General features: G+C 44.1%; 1 protein-coding gene across 2 annotated transcripts; it reads left to right on the top strand.

Moving 5' to 3' along the window:
* Nucleotides 1-9,567: 9,567 nt before the first annotated feature.
* sirt5 (sirtuin 5) lies at nucleotides 9,568-15,241 on the top strand. 2 transcript variants are annotated; one of them, XM_079998415.1, is made up of 9 exons: nucleotides 9,576-9,604; nucleotides 9,761-10,016; nucleotides 11,948-12,081; nucleotides 12,539-12,764; nucleotides 12,909-12,996; nucleotides 13,558-13,611; nucleotides 13,739-13,862; nucleotides 14,235-14,350; nucleotides 14,450-15,241. In XM_079998415.1, exons 2-9 carry the CDS (start codon nucleotides 9,929-9,931, stop codon nucleotides 14,520-14,522), a joined length of 903 nt encoding a protein of 300 aa, XP_079854541.1. In that variant the 5' UTR covers nucleotides 9,576-9,604; nucleotides 9,761-9,928; the 3' UTR covers nucleotides 14,523-15,241. The 2 variants fall into 2 exon arrangements, with proteins under 2 accessions (XP_079854540.1, XP_079854541.1); XM_079998414.1 differs by having other exon boundaries at nucleotides 9,568-10,016.
* Nucleotides 15,242-20,625: the final 5,384 nt, after the last annotated feature.

Genomic DNA, 20,625 nt, shown 5'->3' with positions numbered 1-20,625 from the left:
ATCAGTTGGACATTCATTTTTTGTCACGCATTTTTTTCCTCTGACAAAAGTAAATATTTTCCAGAGGTTAAAAGATTGTCAGGGATCCCCCAGTTTGCACTCTTCTGCCAACATAAACAACTGTGTTGCATAATCGAGCGACTCCCGTGAGAATTCCATTCGCGCCTCAGAGCCGACGGACTGAACAAAAAAAAAATCGAACGACCCTTCTTAACCGGCTGAGTCGTTAAGAATCGATTCCGGGGGGAAAAAAAAAAAAAAAAAAGAGTCGAACATTTCGCCTTCTCGTCTCTTCGACGCCGTTCTGGTTATCAGCCAATCGCGGCCCGTCCGGTGTTCACGTGACCGTGGACGTCAGCCAATCAGTTTGAAGCGCGTTTGAGGTTCAGGACGAGGCGTGCGGTAGAGCGTGGCAGAGCTTAACTACAATAATATCGAATCTCTCTACTATATTTTTTATGCATTTAACCTTTTACCTTCTCCGATGTATTTCCTTTTGGTTTGTGTTTTCCCTTTTTTTTTTTTTTTAAACATTGGCTGTTAATTTAATCTGAAAACAGCTTTTGTGTTAAATTAGCAAATGGGTGTCCGGGTCAGGAAATGCATTATCGTTGATGACTGCTTATTACAAAATGCAAATGCAAATTAACACCGCACCAAGATTCAAGAAAACAGTGAAATAAAACTAAAAACAATTAAGTATGAAAAATAGTAGAGCCCCTTAACCTCGCTGCCCCTCACCGTCTTGGTGTTATTAGTGTTTTCAGGTTATGGTATTCAAATGATTATATCTCCTCTTCATGCTCATTCGATGGAAACTAAACATTGTTCAGTGAAGACAACATGGTAGTGTTCAGCAGTGGTCTACAATGATGTTCTATTGATCACACAAGTCTCTTGTTAAGCAACAAACTATTTCACGTTTTACTTCACTGCTCCTGGCTGCGGCCCCGGAGGAAGGACAAGCCAGGATGGGTTAAACGCAGAGGCCTCATTTCACCGGCCACCATCCAAAGCGTGTGCATGTGTGTGTGTGCGTGCATGTGTTGTAGTGTGGTGTGCTGTGTGACAAATAAAGATTGTTCTTCTTCTTCTTCATATTCAGGTAAAACCCAAGTAAAAGCCTCCATGATGGTTCTCCAAATCAGAATTGGTGACAAAGTGCTACTTGTGGTTACAAATGTCCACCAACAGATGGAGCCAGAGTTTAAAATCGGAGCAGCACAGTGCACAAAACCAGCTCTGCATGCATTTCTCTTCTCACTCAGACAAACCTGCAGGGTGCAGAGCAGTAAAAATAAGTCAGTGGGTCTAATCAGGTCTGACTCATGCTGTTATCCCCTCCATGTTAAATAGGAAGCTAAATGCAATGCAAAGGAAGAGAAAACTGTAGTAACGTGTGTTTGCAAACCCGATGTAGGTGATTATGTTTCTTGTATCCAAGAACATTTAGGCATGTACAGCTTCTTTTTTTTTTTAAGTTGCCCACATTAACACCGTTCATTGCGAGTGTGCACCTGTTTTTCACGTATTTTAAAAAGCAGGTTACAATGTCAGGTTACAATGTTGCACATCACTGGATGAATAGGACAGAAATTAAGTAGGCAGCAAACATTTGGTAAAATCTGCACTTTTATAGTTCTCTATATTTCACAAAACAAAAATATAAATATAGCCTTTGTAAGTTCCCTTTATGACGAGGATCATGCTTTATCTAAAATAATATGGTGTGACTCACTTGGATGAGGCCTAAAATGTCAAAGAGAAGGATGAAAGGACTCCTTATTGCCGTACTTGTTCAGTATCCACACACAATTACCTTTTCTGAATCAATGTCATTCTTCGGCAGCCGTTGCTTGGATAATGGGAAGGAGACTTTAAGTGGTGTGTGAACCTGTGTGAGTCTGTGAGTGGATTCAATGGAGCCAAGACCAGCATCACAGCAACACATGCACATGACTTAACTTTGGAACGGATTAGTCTCGTCTTTTCATCAAGGCTATCAGCTTTGTGTAGAAAGAAGTAAGAAGTAAAAGAAGTAAAGCACCTTGTTGACAGTATCGATGTGCGGCTGTATGGCTTTTATCAGGAGACCTCAGATGTAAATTTGACGTAAGCTAGCTTTTTATAGCTGATTATAAACCTGTCTTACTGTCGGCATTTGGTGTTTCATGGAGTATAATCGCCCGATGGTAGGTCACTTCACCATCCATCACCTCCTCATGAAGAATGTAGAGCTACAAGCCATTTCACGTATATCTAGCAGAGTCCAGTTTTATAACATAAACATGTCTATAAGTACCTAGAAGTATGCCTAAAAGTATGTATATAAACACACACACACACGCCCACCCATTATCTCTCCATCTACAGGTTAATATAATACTAAGCAGCCACACATAAGACCTACCGTTTAGTTATTCTCTTATCTCATCACCTTTTAGAGAAGAGAGGTATTGCACTTTATGTTGTGTATATATAAAGTGTTAAATATGTTATTATATATCATTTGCACACATTCAATGTCCATTTTAATTAATAACAATTCTATTTAAAAAGTATAAATGATCCATGATGGGGTATATTGAATAGTTTTCTAAATTTGAAGAGTCTTAGCATAATCTTATAATAGCAAAAATGATCTTTTTCACAGCTATTACACAATTTTGTGGACATAAAATTGTGTGTACATAAAATAACAATAAACAAAAAAGGACTTGCTTATCTAAGCCTCCAGGTTGCCATTGTTCTTTGGTAGAGAAAAATGTCATAATTGAGGACACCAACATTTCAACTGTCCAAACAAAAGCCTAACATGTCCGATATGAATGTAGACATACTCTGAAATCTCTAGTAGAAATCAGAATAAACAAAGAATTATTTTTATCAGGAAGGAAATTGAGTAGATAACACCTTGCACAATAAAATCTTAATTGTATGCATACTTTACACTCTGCTGGTCATAGTTTGTATATTGCATAATTCATTTAGTAAATTCATTACTCCGAAATAAGGAGGAAGAGCCAAAACACTGAACGAAAGCCACAGACTTGGTGAAAGCTCACGCTGTGTTCACTATGAGTAGCAGCCTCACACAGTGACGTTCAGCTGATGAAGAGGGGATCAGCAGACCTCCTGTTTGTGCTGCTCCGAGCAAATTGACTTCATGCCACAGCGTGTCTGTCAGGTCTGAGCTCCTGCACATGTATCACAAGCCCAAAAATAAATATACATGCACACACACATTCACGCTCAGACATATCCCTGCGCGTACAGCCACAGACCCTTTAAACCGCAGGTGTGCCTGTCACATTGAGGGTGGTGCGCTGGGGGAGATGGGAGGGTGGAAAAGTCACCACCAAACAGCTCCATGCTGCATCATTTAAAATGGCCTTGTGTTGTTATAGAGATGTAAAAAGTTGATACCCGCCATGCTGCTGCACTTCCCCTGCAAACAGATCACGGGTCAGAAAGGCCGTGACATTGATCGGGCCCAGGGGTCGTCTGTCTGGGTTTCTGCCACCTCCTCCACTACAGCTCTGTTAAGTCTGACAACTGAAAAACAGGCTGGGATCAATAGTGGCACCGTTGCAGCTCAGCGGCTATATTTAGTCTTCGAACAAACCCATTTCTGTTTAGCGAGCTGCGACATGCAGATTCATCGTACAATTCCCGCCTTTTAATGGTTGCTGCAGAGTTGCCTCGGTCTTGAGAGGAATCATCAAAAACACCAGCCAGAAGGCCACAAACCACAACCACAAAAAGAGACTCACGCACACTGTCCTAACTTCGAGAAGTGTATCTACCACATGGCAGTATAAGGGAAAATGGGCTGAGAGTCCACTGTACCTAAACCATTTCCACTAACAACTATCTTAAAAACCTCCCAGTCAGTTGTTTACACTGATCCTGTGTCTATTTTAGACGACTGACCATTACCTCAGATGAAGGCCATTCATATCGTCAAGGTTCTGCTTCGGCCCAAAGCGATTAATTCTCGCCCAGTCTGGATGGTGCTGCTAATTTAGGATTTAAGCCGAGAGCACGAACCTGACAGAGATATAGTACGTGAAATTAATTCACTGCTGTGCCGTCAAGACAGATACAGTAGGTGGAGACGCGGTGCTTGGAGTCTAAATCAGGCTCGCTCTGCCTTTTAATCTCTTCTAACCTCCCTCTCCATCTTTCTTCCCGCTGTAGATCTGACTGAACTGTAGTGACAGCTGTGGTGCTGAAAAATAATCAAGTTTCTTAATCTGAGGAGAATGCACATACACACACACACAGTGCTCAAGGTATTTACAGGTGAAGCATACGAAACTGTTCCTTTGAGAAATCCTCCACAGCAAATAGAATGGAGGGAGCTTAGCATGCGGCGCTTTGTGCTATAAGAAATTGGCTCCTCAGTAGGGGCAGGCGTAGCCTTGTGTCTTCCAATTCTCTCCTTAACTTAGCAACGTGCCACTTTAGGGAACAGACAGGAACCCAGCTGTGGCAGAGAGAGAGAGAGAGCGAGCTTCCAATGGTCTCCAGTGAGTCAGACACCCAGAGAAGACAACGTGGCTTCAGTCTAAAAAAAAAGTTGTTTTCCTGATATACACATTACTCAAACATTACTCAAATGTGTTGGCTTTGAAGCATCACCAAATACCCGAGCTACAGCGATAAACAATGGCTGGCATTTTTCAGGAAAGACCATTGGAATGGAAAAGTATAAATGGAGAAGAAAGAGATTGAACGTTAGCTGCATCTTAGTTAGGCCTCATTGCGTTCATGTGTTCAAATACTTTAACTCCATCCCTCTGTACTTCAGCCTCCTCTAACTCTTATTCTGACTCTGAATTAATACAAAGTGACAGCAGAGCTCAGCCTGTAGGAGTGTGTGTGCGTGTGTGCGTGAAAAAAGCGAGAATGTGAGACTTGGCATATCACAAGGACGTGAGTCACAAGTCTCTCTTTCTCCTCCCCCGTTATTCTTGTCCTTTTCTCTTTCCATCGCTTACTATTGTCTGCATCACAATCCGCCCTCCCCAGTGCTGCTCACATCTGCTCTGATATGAGCCTGGCACCGGTTCGACAAAGCACCTAAGAGCCAGACTCCTAAACTGTGGCGGAACATCTTTCAATGACAAACGAAGGAAAATGAGAGGAGACCCTGCGACTGTTTCGAGTGTCGACTCAAGTGTGAGTCAAAAGCCTCACTTGGCCGCAATGTTTCTTCTTAGTACAGGGGCTGGTTTGTTCTAGCTAAATAGATTCCACCGCCCCCTCTCCCACCCCTTGCAAACTGTGAAAGAGTAGGGGGTTTGTTTGGTGGAGGACACAGCAAAGCAGAGGAAGTACCCATCCACCTTGGAAGTTAGTTGACACTTCCTTCTGCTTTCACATTCTGCCAGTGTTGCTCTGTCACCCTGCTCAATGTCTGGCGCATAGCTAAGGACTAATGTGCATTTTTTCCTAGATGTGACAAAGGACAGTTGATGTATGGGTATGAAATTGTGAATAAAGGTAGGGAAAGAGAGACAAAGACAGACAGGCAGACAAAGACAGAGGGTGTTCTACCTGAATAGCCTGTTTTCTGCTGGAAACATTTATTCATTCATTCTATTGTCAAAATTCAATGAATGTGGCCATTTTCTTCTCTACTATCACAGCCTCTGTGTCACAGTGATTTAAAATCACCCCCCTTACCATCCTGTCCTCCTCCTCCTCCTCCTCCCTTCCTCCAACTCTTATCATTAAGCCCGTCTTTCTTCGTCTGCTATAAAGGTCTATGCTAGTAAGCTCAGTGTTTGAAGAAGAGCATGGTAATGAGAGTGTCTTGGTCTTTGTGTGCAGGGCTCAGCTCTCAGCCAGATGACCTGGATTCCCATTTATTGAAATGCTGCATGGCCTGGCACAGGGAGGGGACACACAGAGGAACTGTGTTTATCCAAACCCTACAATTCCAAACAGACCTGGAATAATGAACAAACAAGGCTGGGTCCAGGTGTAACCTGAAGAGATTTGCAAGGAAAAATAGATTTTCAGGCAAAGGTGATTCAGCCATCCTGACGTGAGGTGGAAGCTCATTCCACCCTTGGTGGTGCCAGGGATGAGAAGAGTTGTGACTGGATATGAGGACCAGCAGGGGTGGAGGATCAAAGTTTGGAAACTGCGCAATGGTTGAAGATATGGAGGGGCTGTTCGATGTACCGCCATGTAGGAGTATACAGTGTCTTAAATTTGATGCTAGCAGAAATAGAAAACCAGGGAAGAGCCTGGACAATGAGGGTCACACAGGCAAAGTTAAAATATCAACCTGATTTAACACTGTAGGAATTGTGTTGAGTGAAAAATACTAAATGCCGTAGTCTGGTACATTCCTTAAATTGTGTCTGTAGAGGGTTTTATTGGACAGAAACAAAAGGTGTCTTGGGAAAGCCAAGGTTCCCGTGACCCTTGCTAAGCCCTTGTTCACGCAACTCAACTATGATGCACACTGTTCCTCCATCCACATACTGTATACCCAGACCACACACACACACACACACACACACACACACACACACACACACACACACACACACAAACAAACAAAGAGTGAAACTGGCATGGCTTTTTGTCACACTTATGTATGGTGACACATGTGCACACATCAAAGAAAGGAGTGGGCTGAATATATGCAAAACAACAGCAGCTAAACACAAAAACACAGGCCATAAAAAAGACAGTGGGTGGGCAAATGCATCCAGTAGTGAAAGAATACACTTGGATTGAACCTTAAAAACTAAGGAGTGCAATAGTGAGGAAGACAAAAGAAACAAAAGGTGTGTAGATAGTAGTTGGTGATCGCCATTTTAGGCTGATTTTCTTTAAGGTTATGCCAGTCTTGTAATTTAAGGCAATCTAAACACTTCTTTCACCTCATTGACAATAACTAATCCACTCGGTTGTCGCCACACAATTCAAGGCATTACCGGTGACAAGTCACCAGTATTTCACTGAGTTTATCAAGATTAGAACCGAAGAAGGAGTAGATGACTGAAGCTATCAAGGCAAATTAAAAAGATTATCCGATGTGTTGATGTGTCTGGGGATCATGAGTAATGCAGATTGAAGTACGCGAAAGGGGAGACCTTGCATTCGAGAGATAACATTTAGATATATCTAAAATCGTAGTCTTCAAATAAATACTTATCCTCCATCAAACACTCAACCCCGCACACAATCCCACAAATATACACATAGCCACGGCCATTGCTCTTTTATTGGACCAAACATTTTAAATCAAATTCCACAACCCTTTACAATGACTAACTTAATAGCATAATAATTAGCTTTTGTATGCATCCATCCATGAGTTGTCCTTCTGACATTGAAATTATTTACACCAGTGCCTCTCGACATGGGGCCCCGGTACCCCCAAGGGTCCTTCAAGAGGTTTCAGTGGGTCCCCAGCAAAATAATAAATATATATCAAATATCACCATTAATTAATTTACAAGACATAAGCACCATTAGAGAAGCTACAACATTGACTGTTTTGATCATAGTCATCTTCCCTATAGTAAAGACTGCTATGGAAGTTTTGACTAAATCATATCTAACGATAAAAATCTTCTCAGGTCGAGGTCCCAGACACAAAATCGTATCAAATAGAGTCCGTGGCCTAACGCATATCACATTGAGAGTTGATATGAAACGGTTGAGAGTCATTGACTTGACCAGATTCTAGCATGAGCTACGGTGCCACTCTGTCAAATTCAGCAACCCAAGTGGAGCTTTACATCAGATCAGTTAAACACAGTTATCCTACACAGAATGTGGTTTGATAATTAATTTGATGTGTTATTATATTTAATATAGACGATCTGTAACGGGAAAAGATAACAGCATCGAGCATGTGGCACATTCTGCTCAATGCCATTTTCAGCACCGCGGCGCAGTGGACAGCTCCGTACTCTCGTTAGATCGCTAGAATATGAAGGTATTGTCATTAAAATCATTGAGATAGTGATCAAAACAGAGAGTAAAAACGGTGTGAAAACAAAAATACGACTTGATTGATATATATAGTTTGGTTTTTTCTATTTAATTTTTTTATTTTTTTTTTGCAATTTATTACAGCCCATGTGTCTGCGTAGGGCTCAAAGGCAACGTTACACGGTGGCCATGGCAACACTGGAAACAATAACTCAGGCTTTGGTAGCTTATAGGCAGACCATTTTTGGGCCATGATGACACAACACCTAGCCCCCCAGCCCCCCCCCCCCACCCCCCGCTTGGTTTTTGTGTGAAACCCAACATAACAATACCCTTTGAGGTGCAGGATCTTACGATTGAACAGCCCACAGGGTCCGGGACATGAGGCCCATCTGGTGTGGGGAAACGCAGCCTTGACTACTCTGAGGATCCGTGGATCTGAGGATACATTTCCCAAACTATCAGGCTCACCAGTGCTTGCTCTGACTGTGGGCTGTGCTAGAAACCCCTTATTCGTCCATCTCACAATGCATGAGTCATTGTGTAGTCACCAACCAAGGCGTCGCTCTGCCGCACCGTGGACCATGGATAACGTCAGACCTGCATAGTGGACTCCAAAGTCACGTTGGGCACGAGTGGTCTATTTTTTGGTGGAGACTATACAGCGATCTCCATCGTGATTCCCTCATTATTGTTTGCAGGAGAGTGATCCGGATAGCAATCGCGCACTGGGTTCCTACCTGTCTCCAGGTGCAGAGATATCCTCGCCTCGTTGATGTAAGGCGTGTCGCTCTTGGAGCGGACTCTCCGGATGGGTCTCCGGTCCACCTCGTTCTCCGGTGCCGCTGCCATGGTCGGCGAGGCGGGCAGCGTCCACGTTGCGACCGGTGGGGAGATCAGGCGCCGCCGCCACCGCTCGTGGAACCGGGGCGGGCAGACGGCGCAGGAGGGGCGGGCTGAGAGAGAGAGAGAGAGAGAGAGAGAGAGAGAGAGAGAGAGAGAGAGAGAGAGAGAGAGAGAGCGAGAGAGAGAGAGAGAGAGAGAGGCTATTGTAGACCGTCCTCGTGTACCCACTGGCTTGTTTGTTATATGTAGTCTATATCCTTATTTGTATCTATCCATCTGTATATTGCCATGTCTAATCTGTTCTATTGTTATTTTAGGTTGGCTTTTTAATTGTTTAAATACACACACACGCACACACATTGGCACACATTTATTTATTTATTTATTTATTTATTTATTTTTGCCTAAGTGGCCTTTCCACATAAACATAAAAGGGCCAAAATCCCTGTTTCGGTATCAGGCATGTATTTTTAACCTCTGTATAATACGCATAGCCTCGAAACAAACTAATTGCAAATTCAAAACCATCCTTCCCACAACTAATTGTGCGTGTTTTGTAAATCAAGTGGTCATTCTGAATAATCTGGAAGAAATAAAGGGCAGAGCGGGTAGCGTAGAACAGCTCCGCCCTCTGGCGGCCGATTTTCGTTACTGCCCGACACGTGAGCGCGTTGTCAAACTCATCGCACTCGCGCCGCATTGGCGCGATGGGTTGGCGTAACCGCACACCACCCAGCTAAAGTGGGCGTAGCCGTCGAAGAGAAGTCAACCTCGAGCCTCAGTCTTAAAGGAGGTGATGGCATTTAGTAAACAACAACTCCATGATCGGGTTGTATTGCGGAGCAGATGGATGCGTGTTTGTCTTTACTTGTGCTAGTTTGTCAGTTAGCAGCGTGATAAGTGAACTGCTGCGTGGCTGCTCTGAGTTGGTCTCGGCCTCTGTTCGCAGGCGTCAAAAACAGCCGTGGCTGTTCGCACGTAAGTCGACCGCGAAGAACTTCCGCGTACGTCACGGCTGTGCCCTTCCGAGGCGAAGCCGAGCGGTGCGCGGTCAACACGACAGCAACACGGTTTGTATTAACGCGCCGCTACGTCTCCTTCTCCCGGTTCGAGCCAGATGATCGTGCGCCTGTTTGCTTGTCGGGGCCGAATCACCTCCCGGCTGGGGGTGCGCCCTCACACGGAAATGGCCCGACCGAGTTCAGGTAGTTCCCATTCACGTTCCACATGTTGAGTGGGTTGAACACGCCCAGTCAATCATTAGGTTGATTTTATTATTATTATTATTATTATTATCATTATTATTATTATTATTATTATTGTTGTTGTTGTTGTTGTTATTTTAATGTTATTATTTTGTTGTTGTTTGTTGTTGTTATTATTATTACGGGCTGGAACCCTATTGTTATTGTTCCGGGAAAGAATTTTGAAATTGAAAACTGTCTGGAACACAAACTTTGGCAGGACCCACGAACATGGTTTGGGTCTCGTTCCGCATACAGGGCAGAAAGGAGTGAAAAACCGACAAAATTTGATCTCTATCACTGGCATTTCACGCTGAAACATGTCCAGCCCGGCTAAAGCGCTCCAGAACACAAACTTCGGCGGAATCCACGATTGTGGTTAAAGTGTCGTTTAAACCGCTATGTCACAAAGATGTCGTGGTTTCGATTTCATCCAAATCGATCCACTTATGGAGCAGATATGAATGAAAAACCAAACAACTTTCCCCCCAAATATTCAGCTGGTCCTGCTTGATTGACACGTCACTATTCGTAAACAAAAGTAAGACGCTTTTTGACGTCATCATAGTATTTACTATAAATGTACAGATTCGATTGAGAATGTCCAGTCAGACTATGTCCAGTGTGCGGCGTAGACTCCGTCATTCTGTGGTGGTTCGACGTTACAAAACAGAATTCACTGGAATGTGGGACTGAGTGATGCGTTCAAGATCCAGCGAGGCGTCTAAAAAATTGGAGCCGTGCAATTATAATTACTCACAGAAATACCACCATGTTTTTCATATTTCGTGGAAACGTAACTTACTGAAAATGTAATCCAAGGAAAAAAAGTCTACAAATAAATTACGTAAATTCAACTACTACTAATACACGTATATGAAACACAACGTCAGCTGCCGCCACTGATACTCCGGATGTACTTAAATGCAACAAGGTAAGTTATAACAATGGCAAGATGTAGTTTAAAGTAAAAAATAAAATACTTTTTTTTATAAACATTATGTATAAACATTTTCCTACACCTAAACTTAACAAACTTATATGAAAAAGCAGAAAGTGTTTGTAATATTGACAAATTCTTCCATAATAATTCTAATGCCAAATTAATGTTTAAGTTCCATAAATGTTGACTGCATTACAATATAGACAAGTAATCTAGTCAACTGAATTTTCCAACTGTACATTATTAACAGAAAAAATACAATAAAGTAGTAATTACAACTAACATGTATTTATATATATCTTAAATGAAATGTATTGTTTTTGTTATGAAAAGTAATTACAAAAGTTGTTTTTGTTATGATCTCTTCTTTCTTTTTTGGATTTGTGAAATAACATGTTACCTTACATTGTCCTCTATTACTAGTGTGTAATGTGCTCTGTATGCATTGTTTCACTTTCAGGGTGACTGCAGGTCCTTGAAATGGTTTAAATTCAGTTCTAAAAATATTAGGGATTAAATATTTGATCATCATGAAATTTGAATTTATGAGGTATTTATTTCAACATACACATCCCACACACAAGTTCTTGCTCTAAGATTTTGAATTGATGCAGAGGTTGATTGAATTTTATTTCATTATATTTTTTTGCTTATTGCTTACTTTTTGGTATTGTATTATCTATTGCCATTTTTTCTATTTTAAAATGGACTTTTTTTTGTATTTGGTCAATTTATTTTATTTTTATTACTTCATCGTGATCGCTGATTGTTCTGGTGTGTGCTGCTGTAACACAGCAATTGTGCTCCCAGGATGAATAAAGTAGTAGTTATCCCAAAATTGCTCAATTTCTTCTTGGTCTCAAAACGTATCAAATTTAAATTCTCTCATACCTGCAGACAGCCTGTGTTTTGGTGTGTTCTGACGTGCCTCCATTCTGCGGATGTTCAGATCTGGCAGCGTTCCGGGAAATCTTTTCAAAGGCAAAGCATGTGGCCATCATGACTGGAGCCGGGGTGAGCGCCGAGAGCGGAGTCCCAACCTTCAGAGGGGCAGGAGGTTACTGGAGGAAGTGGCAAGCACAGGTAGGACACTAACCAGTCCCACCATCAGTGGGTTATGTGCTTTACAACCCGCTTGTTAATGAGAGAATTGAATCATGGTTACGTGAAATCTTTGAAACCTGGGTATTGGATGACTCTGAATGTATCCGGCACAACCGGCCATCTGCAGTGATGGACACTCACTTCACCCAGTTATATTGTGATATAGAAATTATTAAAGAAGTATTAAATGAGTCATTGAAATATGGAGGACAAAATACCGAGCCTGAAAGTGGACAGTCTTTATTTAGCCTTAAGTTTATCAATCCAGCCACCCTACCAGTGCTTACCTTTATACCTCATACCGCCTACACGTCTTGAAATAACCATTCCCGCAAATCGAATCCCACTCTCCTTCCTTCTTCTTATTCTCTTTCTGTTCTTCTCCACTCTTCCCCGATCTGTACCTCCCCGCCCTGCGTTGTTCACTCCCTTCCAGGACCTGGCGACGCCGGAGGCTTTCTCCAGAAACCCTTCCCGTGTCTGGGAGTTCTACCACTACCGCCGCCAGGTCATGCTTACCAAGAGCCCCAACCCGGCCCACCTGGCCATCGCCGAGTGTGAAGAACGACTCAGGAAACAAGGCCGCAGGGTCACCGTCATCACGCAGAACATCGATGAGCTGCACCGACGAGCCGGATCCAAAAATGTCTTTGAGATTCACGGTGGGCGGCATTTAATGTTAAGCACGTGGATCAACTTAGATGACTGGGTGTCTTATTTCTCTGGACTACTTATCTATAGTCTTTGTCACTTCAATCACATCTTCTCTCCCCTCAGCGATTCATACATTTTCATTGTAATTCCAGGCAGTCTGTTTAAAACTCGCTGTATGAGCTGTGGTCATGAATCAGCCAATCACAAGAGCCCCATCTGCGTTGCACTGGAGGGTAAAGGGTAAGGGCAATAATCCCTTTACTGCATTACTTTGACAGTACTCCAAAACACTATGTAAGTTATTTTGGAAAACGAACTGTTAAGTTTAGTCTACAGTATGTAGCTTGGTTTCTGTGATACAATCTGTGATTGTATTTATTAAAACTATTGCTGTGCCCGTGCAAAACACGCCTGTTCGTGAAAGTCACAGCAACTCGCGGTGAAAAACACCGGGAAAATCTCACAGGAATAAAAACACACCCAAGTCGCACTTTTGGTTAAATTCGCTGTTCCCTTGTTTATTGATAGTTTATTAATATTACACATGTCACGTGTCCAAATTGCACTAAATTGGACACTGCATGTCCTTGGTTCCCTGGCAATACAACCGCCAAATGTGAAGTAGATCGGATGAACGGTTGTTCAGATAATCGAAGGACATACAGACAGACAGATGGTCAGACATACAGACAGAGATTCCTTCCTTTATCGTTAGATGTCACTTTGAAAATGTGCTTTAGTCCATCTGTAATTAAAGAATCAGGTTGTTGTCCACTTACTGTATTTCCTCTCTTTCTTCAGAGCCCCAGACCCAAACACCAGTGACGCTCAGATCCCTGTTCAGGATCTGCCAAGGTTCGTAAGAGAAACATTCTCTGCCTCAGTACTCTGGTCTTTCTGGTCTTTCAATCTCAAAAAGTAATTTCTTTCCGTGCGTGCGTGCGTGCGTGTGTGTGTGTGTGTGTGCGTGCGTGAGCTGCAGGTGCGAGCAAGTAGACTGCCATGGTCTCCTCAGACCTGCTGTGGTGTGGTTTGGAGAAACTCTCGACTCGGACATTCTGACCCACGTAGAGGAGGAGCTGGACAACTGTGATCTCTGCCTTGTTGTAAGTGTGTGTGAAGTGGGGACAGAGATATCCAATTTTATGCTCCAGGGGATATACATTTTTTTTGTTCTACAAGTGGAAATTCTAATATACATGATCCTGAAAACGTGTATACATTTATAGACAAGTTCATGGCAATGTAACATAACACAACAAGACAACACATTTAAGGGCACATAGGAAAAACAATTGGAACAGCTAAGCATGCATCAATGACAACATTTCTAAAAACACACAAGCGTTGTGCCTTGACATTTTGTACTATTTGACTCACTGCATCACTTTTTTACATTGTGTGCACACGTTTGCTCAGTGGCTTTTAAAAGTTATAAAAGCCAGATAACAGAACTCCTGCTCTGTTCTTTTGTATAGGTTGGAACTTCTTCCATTGTTTATCCGGCAGCCATGTTTGCACCACAAGTGGCCGTTAGAGGAGTTCCTGTGGCCGAGTTCAACCTGGAAGACACACCAGCCACCATGCGATTTAAGTGAGTCGCACTCATCAAAATAGTCAAGTGCACTTAAGATCAAAGTTTCCTTGCCCTGAAACCCTAAAACAGGGCACTTACTTTCTGGATGTATCATAGGTTCCATTTCCACGGCCCCTGTGGGACCACCCTGCCGCCCGCACTGGCGTGCCACGAGGGTGAGGGCAACTGAGACGGCAACTGAGTCACCGCCTCATCTCCAACTTCCCCTCAAGGCCTCGGACATGAGTCACTTGTGGAGGACATGTAATGCACTCCCACTGTGCAGACTGTCTAACGCTGAAGGATTTACATTTGAATATGTATTTCATATAGGATATCAGGAAGAATGTAATGTTGCATTTAATGTGTGTCAGGATTAATTATGACAACATTGGGTGCTGCTGATGACATATTGCTTTCAGTTTTAATCCATCTACAAATTTCCTTTGAGTTTTCTTAAACTTTGAGTTTATATGGATACGAATAACCATATTTCCTCTAAAGTAGGGGGACATTGTATGCACACAAAAAAAATTACCAGATTTCATATTCATGCTAGATATATTGCAATAGGGGGCAGTGTTTAGCTTTTTTCCCCCCATATGTCTCCAAAGAAAACCCTTATTCACTCCGAAGGAAGTGTGTGTGTGTGTGTGTGTGTGTGTGTGTGTGTGTGTGTGTGTGTGTGTGTGTGTGTGTGTGTGTGTGTGTGTGTGTGTCTGTGTGCGCGTGTGAGACCAGAATATGATGATATGTGGATTAAGGTTACGAAGCAAGATAAACCGCATTGCATGGTAGCACACTTTCAGTGACAAGTTTCATAGTTCTCTGACCATTCGTGCATGCCATCGTTGTCTGAGTATACGCAAGGAAATGGATGTAAATAAACCAACAGTGTTACAAATTCAAGAGGCTCTGTGTGTTGTCTTTTGACCAACGGAATGATCGATCAATGAGGATCAGCGATGGTGATTGGTCCTGACCTCTCGATCCTGTAAAGATTCATTGGTTTATATTTGTCTTTCGGGAGGAAACTACAGCGCAGTCCCAGTTCCTGGCTGTATTTAGAGTGCATGCTCTGTCTCTAGTTTCCTGCAACCCCAAAGGTCATGTCCGCTAGTCTAATTGGAGACCTTAAATTGCGTCGGTGTCGTGTGACCCTGCAATGGATATTGTCTGATGATGGATCATGCACCATCGTGAGAAAAGATGGGCTCTCCACCTGACATCACCTGCCTTGGTTTAAAAAAACCCTACTTCATATCAGCATAGAGTCTGCATGCAGGAAAATGTTCATTTCTGACAGGCAACACTTGGACATAATTTAAAATGATCTTTATGTATTTAGTAATAGTTGAGTTTTGGCTTCTGGGCCCTACTGCTTATGGCTGTACGGCCAACATAAGCAAACTAGAGCTAGGAGAGATAGAAGAGCCCAACAGGTGGATGCAGGGGTAGTGGAGAGAGTGGAGCGACACAGCAAGCAAAGCAGGAAACAAAGCAGGTAGAGCAGGAGGGACTGGCTGCTTCAATAGGCGGGCGCGTAAGGGGCGTGGAACCGTGTGGTACCATGGAGGTGTCTGACAGAACCAGCCCTCCTTATCATCTTCTCACATCTCTCATTTCCACTGCACCCAGTCCTCTCTTCTCTTTTCTGTCTCACTCTCTCTGCAAATTTGTTGCTGCTATTTGCCTTCACATCCCCATGTTATGTTGCTGCTTTGCGTATATGCATGCGTACATGTATGAGGCAGACCCGTGCAACGCCCCCCCCCACCCCCACCCCAAACCCTGCCCACTCACCTTCACCTCCCATCACCTGCTCATTAGAGAGGGGATGATGGTCTGACGTTCCCCCATGACTCCGCTCCAAAAATAACAGAGCCCATTTCCCGCCTGTTAAGCGGCGATTTCACACCAATCTGAGCTGCCCAAACCTGTCAGAGCGGGAGAGAGAGAAAGCAGGAGAGAGAGCGGGAGAGAGAGTGGGAGAGAGGGAGAGAGGGAAATCAGGTTTAGAGGAGAGTAAGGCATAGGGAAAGGACAAAAAAAGGAGGGACTGGAGAATGACGGATCAGGGTCATTTTCCGCATGGCAGCATCTCTCTGTGTGCGCCGGCTTATAAATCAAGAAAATAAGTGTATGTAAGTATGTACGAGTGTGTGTGTGTGGGGGGGGGGGGGGGGGGGGGGGTATTTGAATATTATAAAAAGGGACAAGAAACATTAGAAACACCCGAACAGAATACATGTCCATTATAAGACAACTCCTCGCCCACATCCGTCAGCCGTGCAGCAGTATTCCCACAAGACACAACACATTCTGCAGAAGGAGCGTAGTGCACCCTGATAGAAAGATGACATTCAACCCGGCCCAATAAAGCGCTGCCGTCAGGAAAGAATTATGACCTCTCTCCTTCTCCAGCCAAGGCTAGCGGGCCAAGGATTACAGTAAATATCCCTGTCAATATCACTGTGACACTGTCAGTCACCCCACTCTCCCCTGCCACCCCACCCGCCTCACCCCTACCCGACGCTGGCTTTATGAGCTGTGGGGCCAAACATGACAGCGGCCGTGTGTATGTCCTGGAGGTCAATTAGCGGTGCGCCCGTTTCGGCAACAAGGCCCGTCTTTGGCTTTGTTGTGCGCAAATATTTGAAAATAGTCCACCAATATTTGTTGAGAATAACCACCTCGGGAGCCTCATGCTTGGCTCCACTGTGTTCCTGGTGGTGCTCCACCGTCGTTAAAAAGAGCCGGGGGGGGGGGTGTGAAGCAACAGCAGTTACTATTCGGGTAAGAATTGGGGATGCAGCCGGAACAGTCTTTACACTGTATTTGGAGGAATACTTAAAATAAAATTTAAAAAAGCACAATTTTTTCCCCTCTTATTTCATTCACTGTATTATTTATTTTGCCACGGCTCCAAGGACTGCAGTCGCCACAACCCCCAGAGTCACCAAATGGACCACCAAATGTTGGGCTTGGAGGGGGGGCATTTGTAAATTGCCTCCCGTCTCTGCTCCATCAGTAGACAGAGATTCCAATTAGAGAATCCCAGCCCCCCCCATTTTTTTTTTTTTTTTAGAAAGCTGGATATTCATATATTATTCATTTTGCCTGGCTGGCACACTGAAGGAGTGAATTACCTTTGAGCCGGGGCTCCACTGGCGCCCACTCTCCTTCGACCAACACATACCTGGGAGTCACTCCACTAGTGATTTCTAATTCAAAGGTATACGTTATTTATCCTAGAGAGGAAATATAACCAGAGGACTTTGTCTGTGTGTGTGTGTGTGTGTGTGTGTTTGTGTACGTATGTGTGTGTGTGTGTGTGTGTGTGTGTGTGTGTGTGTGTGTGTGTGTGTGTGTGTGTGTGTGTGTGTGTGTGTGTGTGTGTGTGTGTGTTTTACTATATACTGAGGAAGGTTGTTTTTTAACAAGCTTTGCAGGCTCAGGTGCTGAGTAATCCTCAGCTAATGAGGCTCAGTGCTTTATGTGTGTGTGTGTGTGTGTGTGTGTGTGTGTGTGTGTGTGTGTGTGTGTGTGTGTGTGTGTGTGCGTGTGTGTGTGTGAGTCTATGACTGATACCTAGGTAAACAGCTCCATCTGACTAATCGACTGTCTTATTCCATTTATATTTCCAGCCTCTTTCTTTCTTTCTTGTGCCACTCATACTAACTAACTAAGTTGGTGTGTGTGTGTGTGTGTGTGTGTGTGTGTGTGTGTGTGTGTGTGTGTGTGTGTGTGTGTGTGTGTGTGTGTGTGTGTGTGTGTGTGTGTGTGAGTGCAGGCTTGCATATATGTTTGGTATCTGTGTGTGGCAGGGCTTAACTGAATTAAGATGACTTGGGCTGGTGCTTTGCCCAATCGACCCAGATTGGGCTTTTGGAGTGAAAATCCTCCAGGGAAGCACTAATCCCTGACTGTTGGGAGCAATTTTTATTCCGTAAGCAAAGCTTTCCCTTTCTCTCTCTATCTCTCCGGCTCCCTCTCTCGCTCTATCACTCTATCACTATTTATAGCCCTCTTAAGCTTCTCTGCGTGCCACTGTTTACATTTACAGCCCCCCTCCATCCCACCCCCCCATCCCCATCTTCTCCACGGCACCACCTCCGCAGTCCTCCCTCGCCACCCCTGGAGAAGAATTAACAGCAGGAAATCTCTATTGACTAGTATGCTCGGATGAAAGCAGGAAAGCGATGGACAGATAGAGAGATTAAGGAGAAAGAGGTGGATAGAGATGGGGTGGGGGTTGGGCGGAGGAGAGGGAGATTTGAAGTGACAGGTCGATCTTAATGTGTATTCCAGACAGAAGGGCGAGCTGTCTGTGTTTCTCTCTTTCTGAAGATGGATAGTGAGGGAGAGGCAGAGAAGAAGGAGCAGGGAAAGGCTGCGTTTTGAGGAAGAGGGGGAAGAGGAGGAGGAGGAGAAGAACGAGGAGGGGTGGGGGTGGGTGGGGGGGGGTGGACTTAATTGTTGTCTTTGTGGAGGAGTGCTATAGGTGGGGGTGGGGGGTATTTTTTGAGGTTGGAGGAGGAACGAGAGGAACATGGAGGCGACGCGTCATCAATTTACCTTAAAACAAAATGTATTTTCCCAAAGCCTCCCCAGTGTGTGTGTGTGTGTGTGTGTGTGTGTGTGTGTGTGTGTGTGTGTGTGTGTGTGTGTGTGTGTGTGTGTAAGTGAGAGCCTCTGTGTGCGGCTCACCTGCTTCTCATTCTCGTCCTTTACCTTTACCTTAAAACAAAATGTATTTTCCCAAAGCCTCCCCAGTGTGTGTATGTGTGTGTGTGTGTGTGTGTGTGTGTGTGTGTGTCTGTATGTGTGTGTGCTCTGCAGAGGTCAGGTTGGCCCTACAGCTGAGGAGCAGTGGTTTAGGGCAGCAGCTAACATTTAGCTCATTATGCTAATGCTAATCATCAGATTACACACCCTGGGGGGTTCAGAGACACCCAGACACAACTAAGCCTGGCAAAGCCTCTAGAGACCCTTCAGAGTAGCAACGTTACCACAGAACCAACCCTGGCTTTATTATTCTGTGTGTGCGCGCGTGCGTGCGTGCGTGTGTGTGTTTAATGGTCTTTACACTGTAACAGTGGTGGTATAAACTAGTAATGACATTTTAAGCGATGAAGCACACTTCCGCCTGTCTTTCCATCCCGGTTGCAATAACTCAATCAGGTGTGCCTTTCACAGCTGCCCTGCTTGTGTGTGTGTGTGTCTGTGTGTGTGTGTGTGTGTCTGTGTGTGTGTGTGTGTGTGTGTGTGTGTGTGTGTGTGTGTGTGTGTGTGTGTGTGTGTGTGTGTGTGTGTGTGTGTGTGTGTGTGTGTGCAAGTACATGTTTACGTATGGGTGAACGGTATTCATGATGTAAAATGTTACATTTACAGTGATATGTACATAAGCTTTACCTCATTGCTCGTAACGTGATAGATTCGGAGTTCCACCTCCTCCCATACAGTAATGTGTTTGTTCTTGCCCACCCCCTGGGGCTGCTCCAACTTGCACTAGGCCCCCACCCCACTCATTAGCTCATCCCAGGCCAGCTGAGAGCTGTGATCTACAAATATTGATTGGAATCAATAATTCACACCGGCTCTTTAACATTTGATGTGTGGAACCATAATCTGCCCGAGATAAGTGCCAATATGGAGTGGGCGACACACACACACACACACACACACACACACACACACACACACACACACACACACACACACACACACACACACACACACACACACACACACACACACACACAGCCCCGGTAGCTCATGGTCAATGCCTGGTGGTATCCCGTAGTTTGTGACTGTTACAGTCCCTTACACCTCTTGCGTTCGCCATCGCTGGTGGTTTCGCTCCCTCTCTCTCTCTCTCTCTCTTTCTCTCTCCCAGGCGCTGTTGAATATTTGAAGTGTCAGGTGGAGTGCGCCAGGCCAGGGTCAATCTGAGTTTTTTTTCCTCCATCTCCCAGCAGAGTCCACGACACTGGCCACCTGCTCCTCGTCCAACTATAAACAATGAAACTACCTGACCGCACGCAGGAGGACGTGCAGCACAAGAGTGCTTTTGTTTGTTGTCTGGCTGACAACATTCAGGTCGGCTGAAATTAAATAAAGACTTGCCCTAGTTTGTGACATTTCTTGTGGAAATGTTCACTGTGGAAAGTCTGCATATTTGGGGTTGACCAATACATATCTGACAAAACACTCTCAATTGAACTCTCCATTTATTTGAGGAATAATCTTTATTTGTTTAGCATCGTTTGAGGTTCGAAAGATAAGATTTG

Source organism: Zeus faber (genome assembly GCF_960531495.2).
Source record: "Zeus faber genome assembly, chromosome: 1".
NCBI lineage: Eukaryota > Metazoa > Chordata > Actinopteri > Zeiformes > Zeidae > Zeus > Zeus faber.
This window is presented reverse-complemented; position numbering and strand designations above follow the sequence as displayed.

What these genes read in the sequence shown, in the direction of transcription:
- sirt5 (XM_079998414.1), top strand. Translation starts at nt 9,929, where the DNA reads ATGATCGTGCGCCTGTTTGCTTGTCGGGGCCGAATCACCTCCCGGCTG. An exon ending in AAATGTCTTTGAGATTCACG is followed by an intron (nt 12,765 to 12,908) that starts GTGGGCGGCATT and finishes TTGTAATTCCAG; the next exon opens with GCAGTCTGTTTAAAACTCGC. An exon ending in ACTGTGATCTCTGCCTTGTT is followed by an intron (nt 13,863 to 14,234) that starts GTAAGTGTGTGT and finishes TCTTTTGTATAG; the next exon opens with GTTGGAACTTCTTCCATTGT.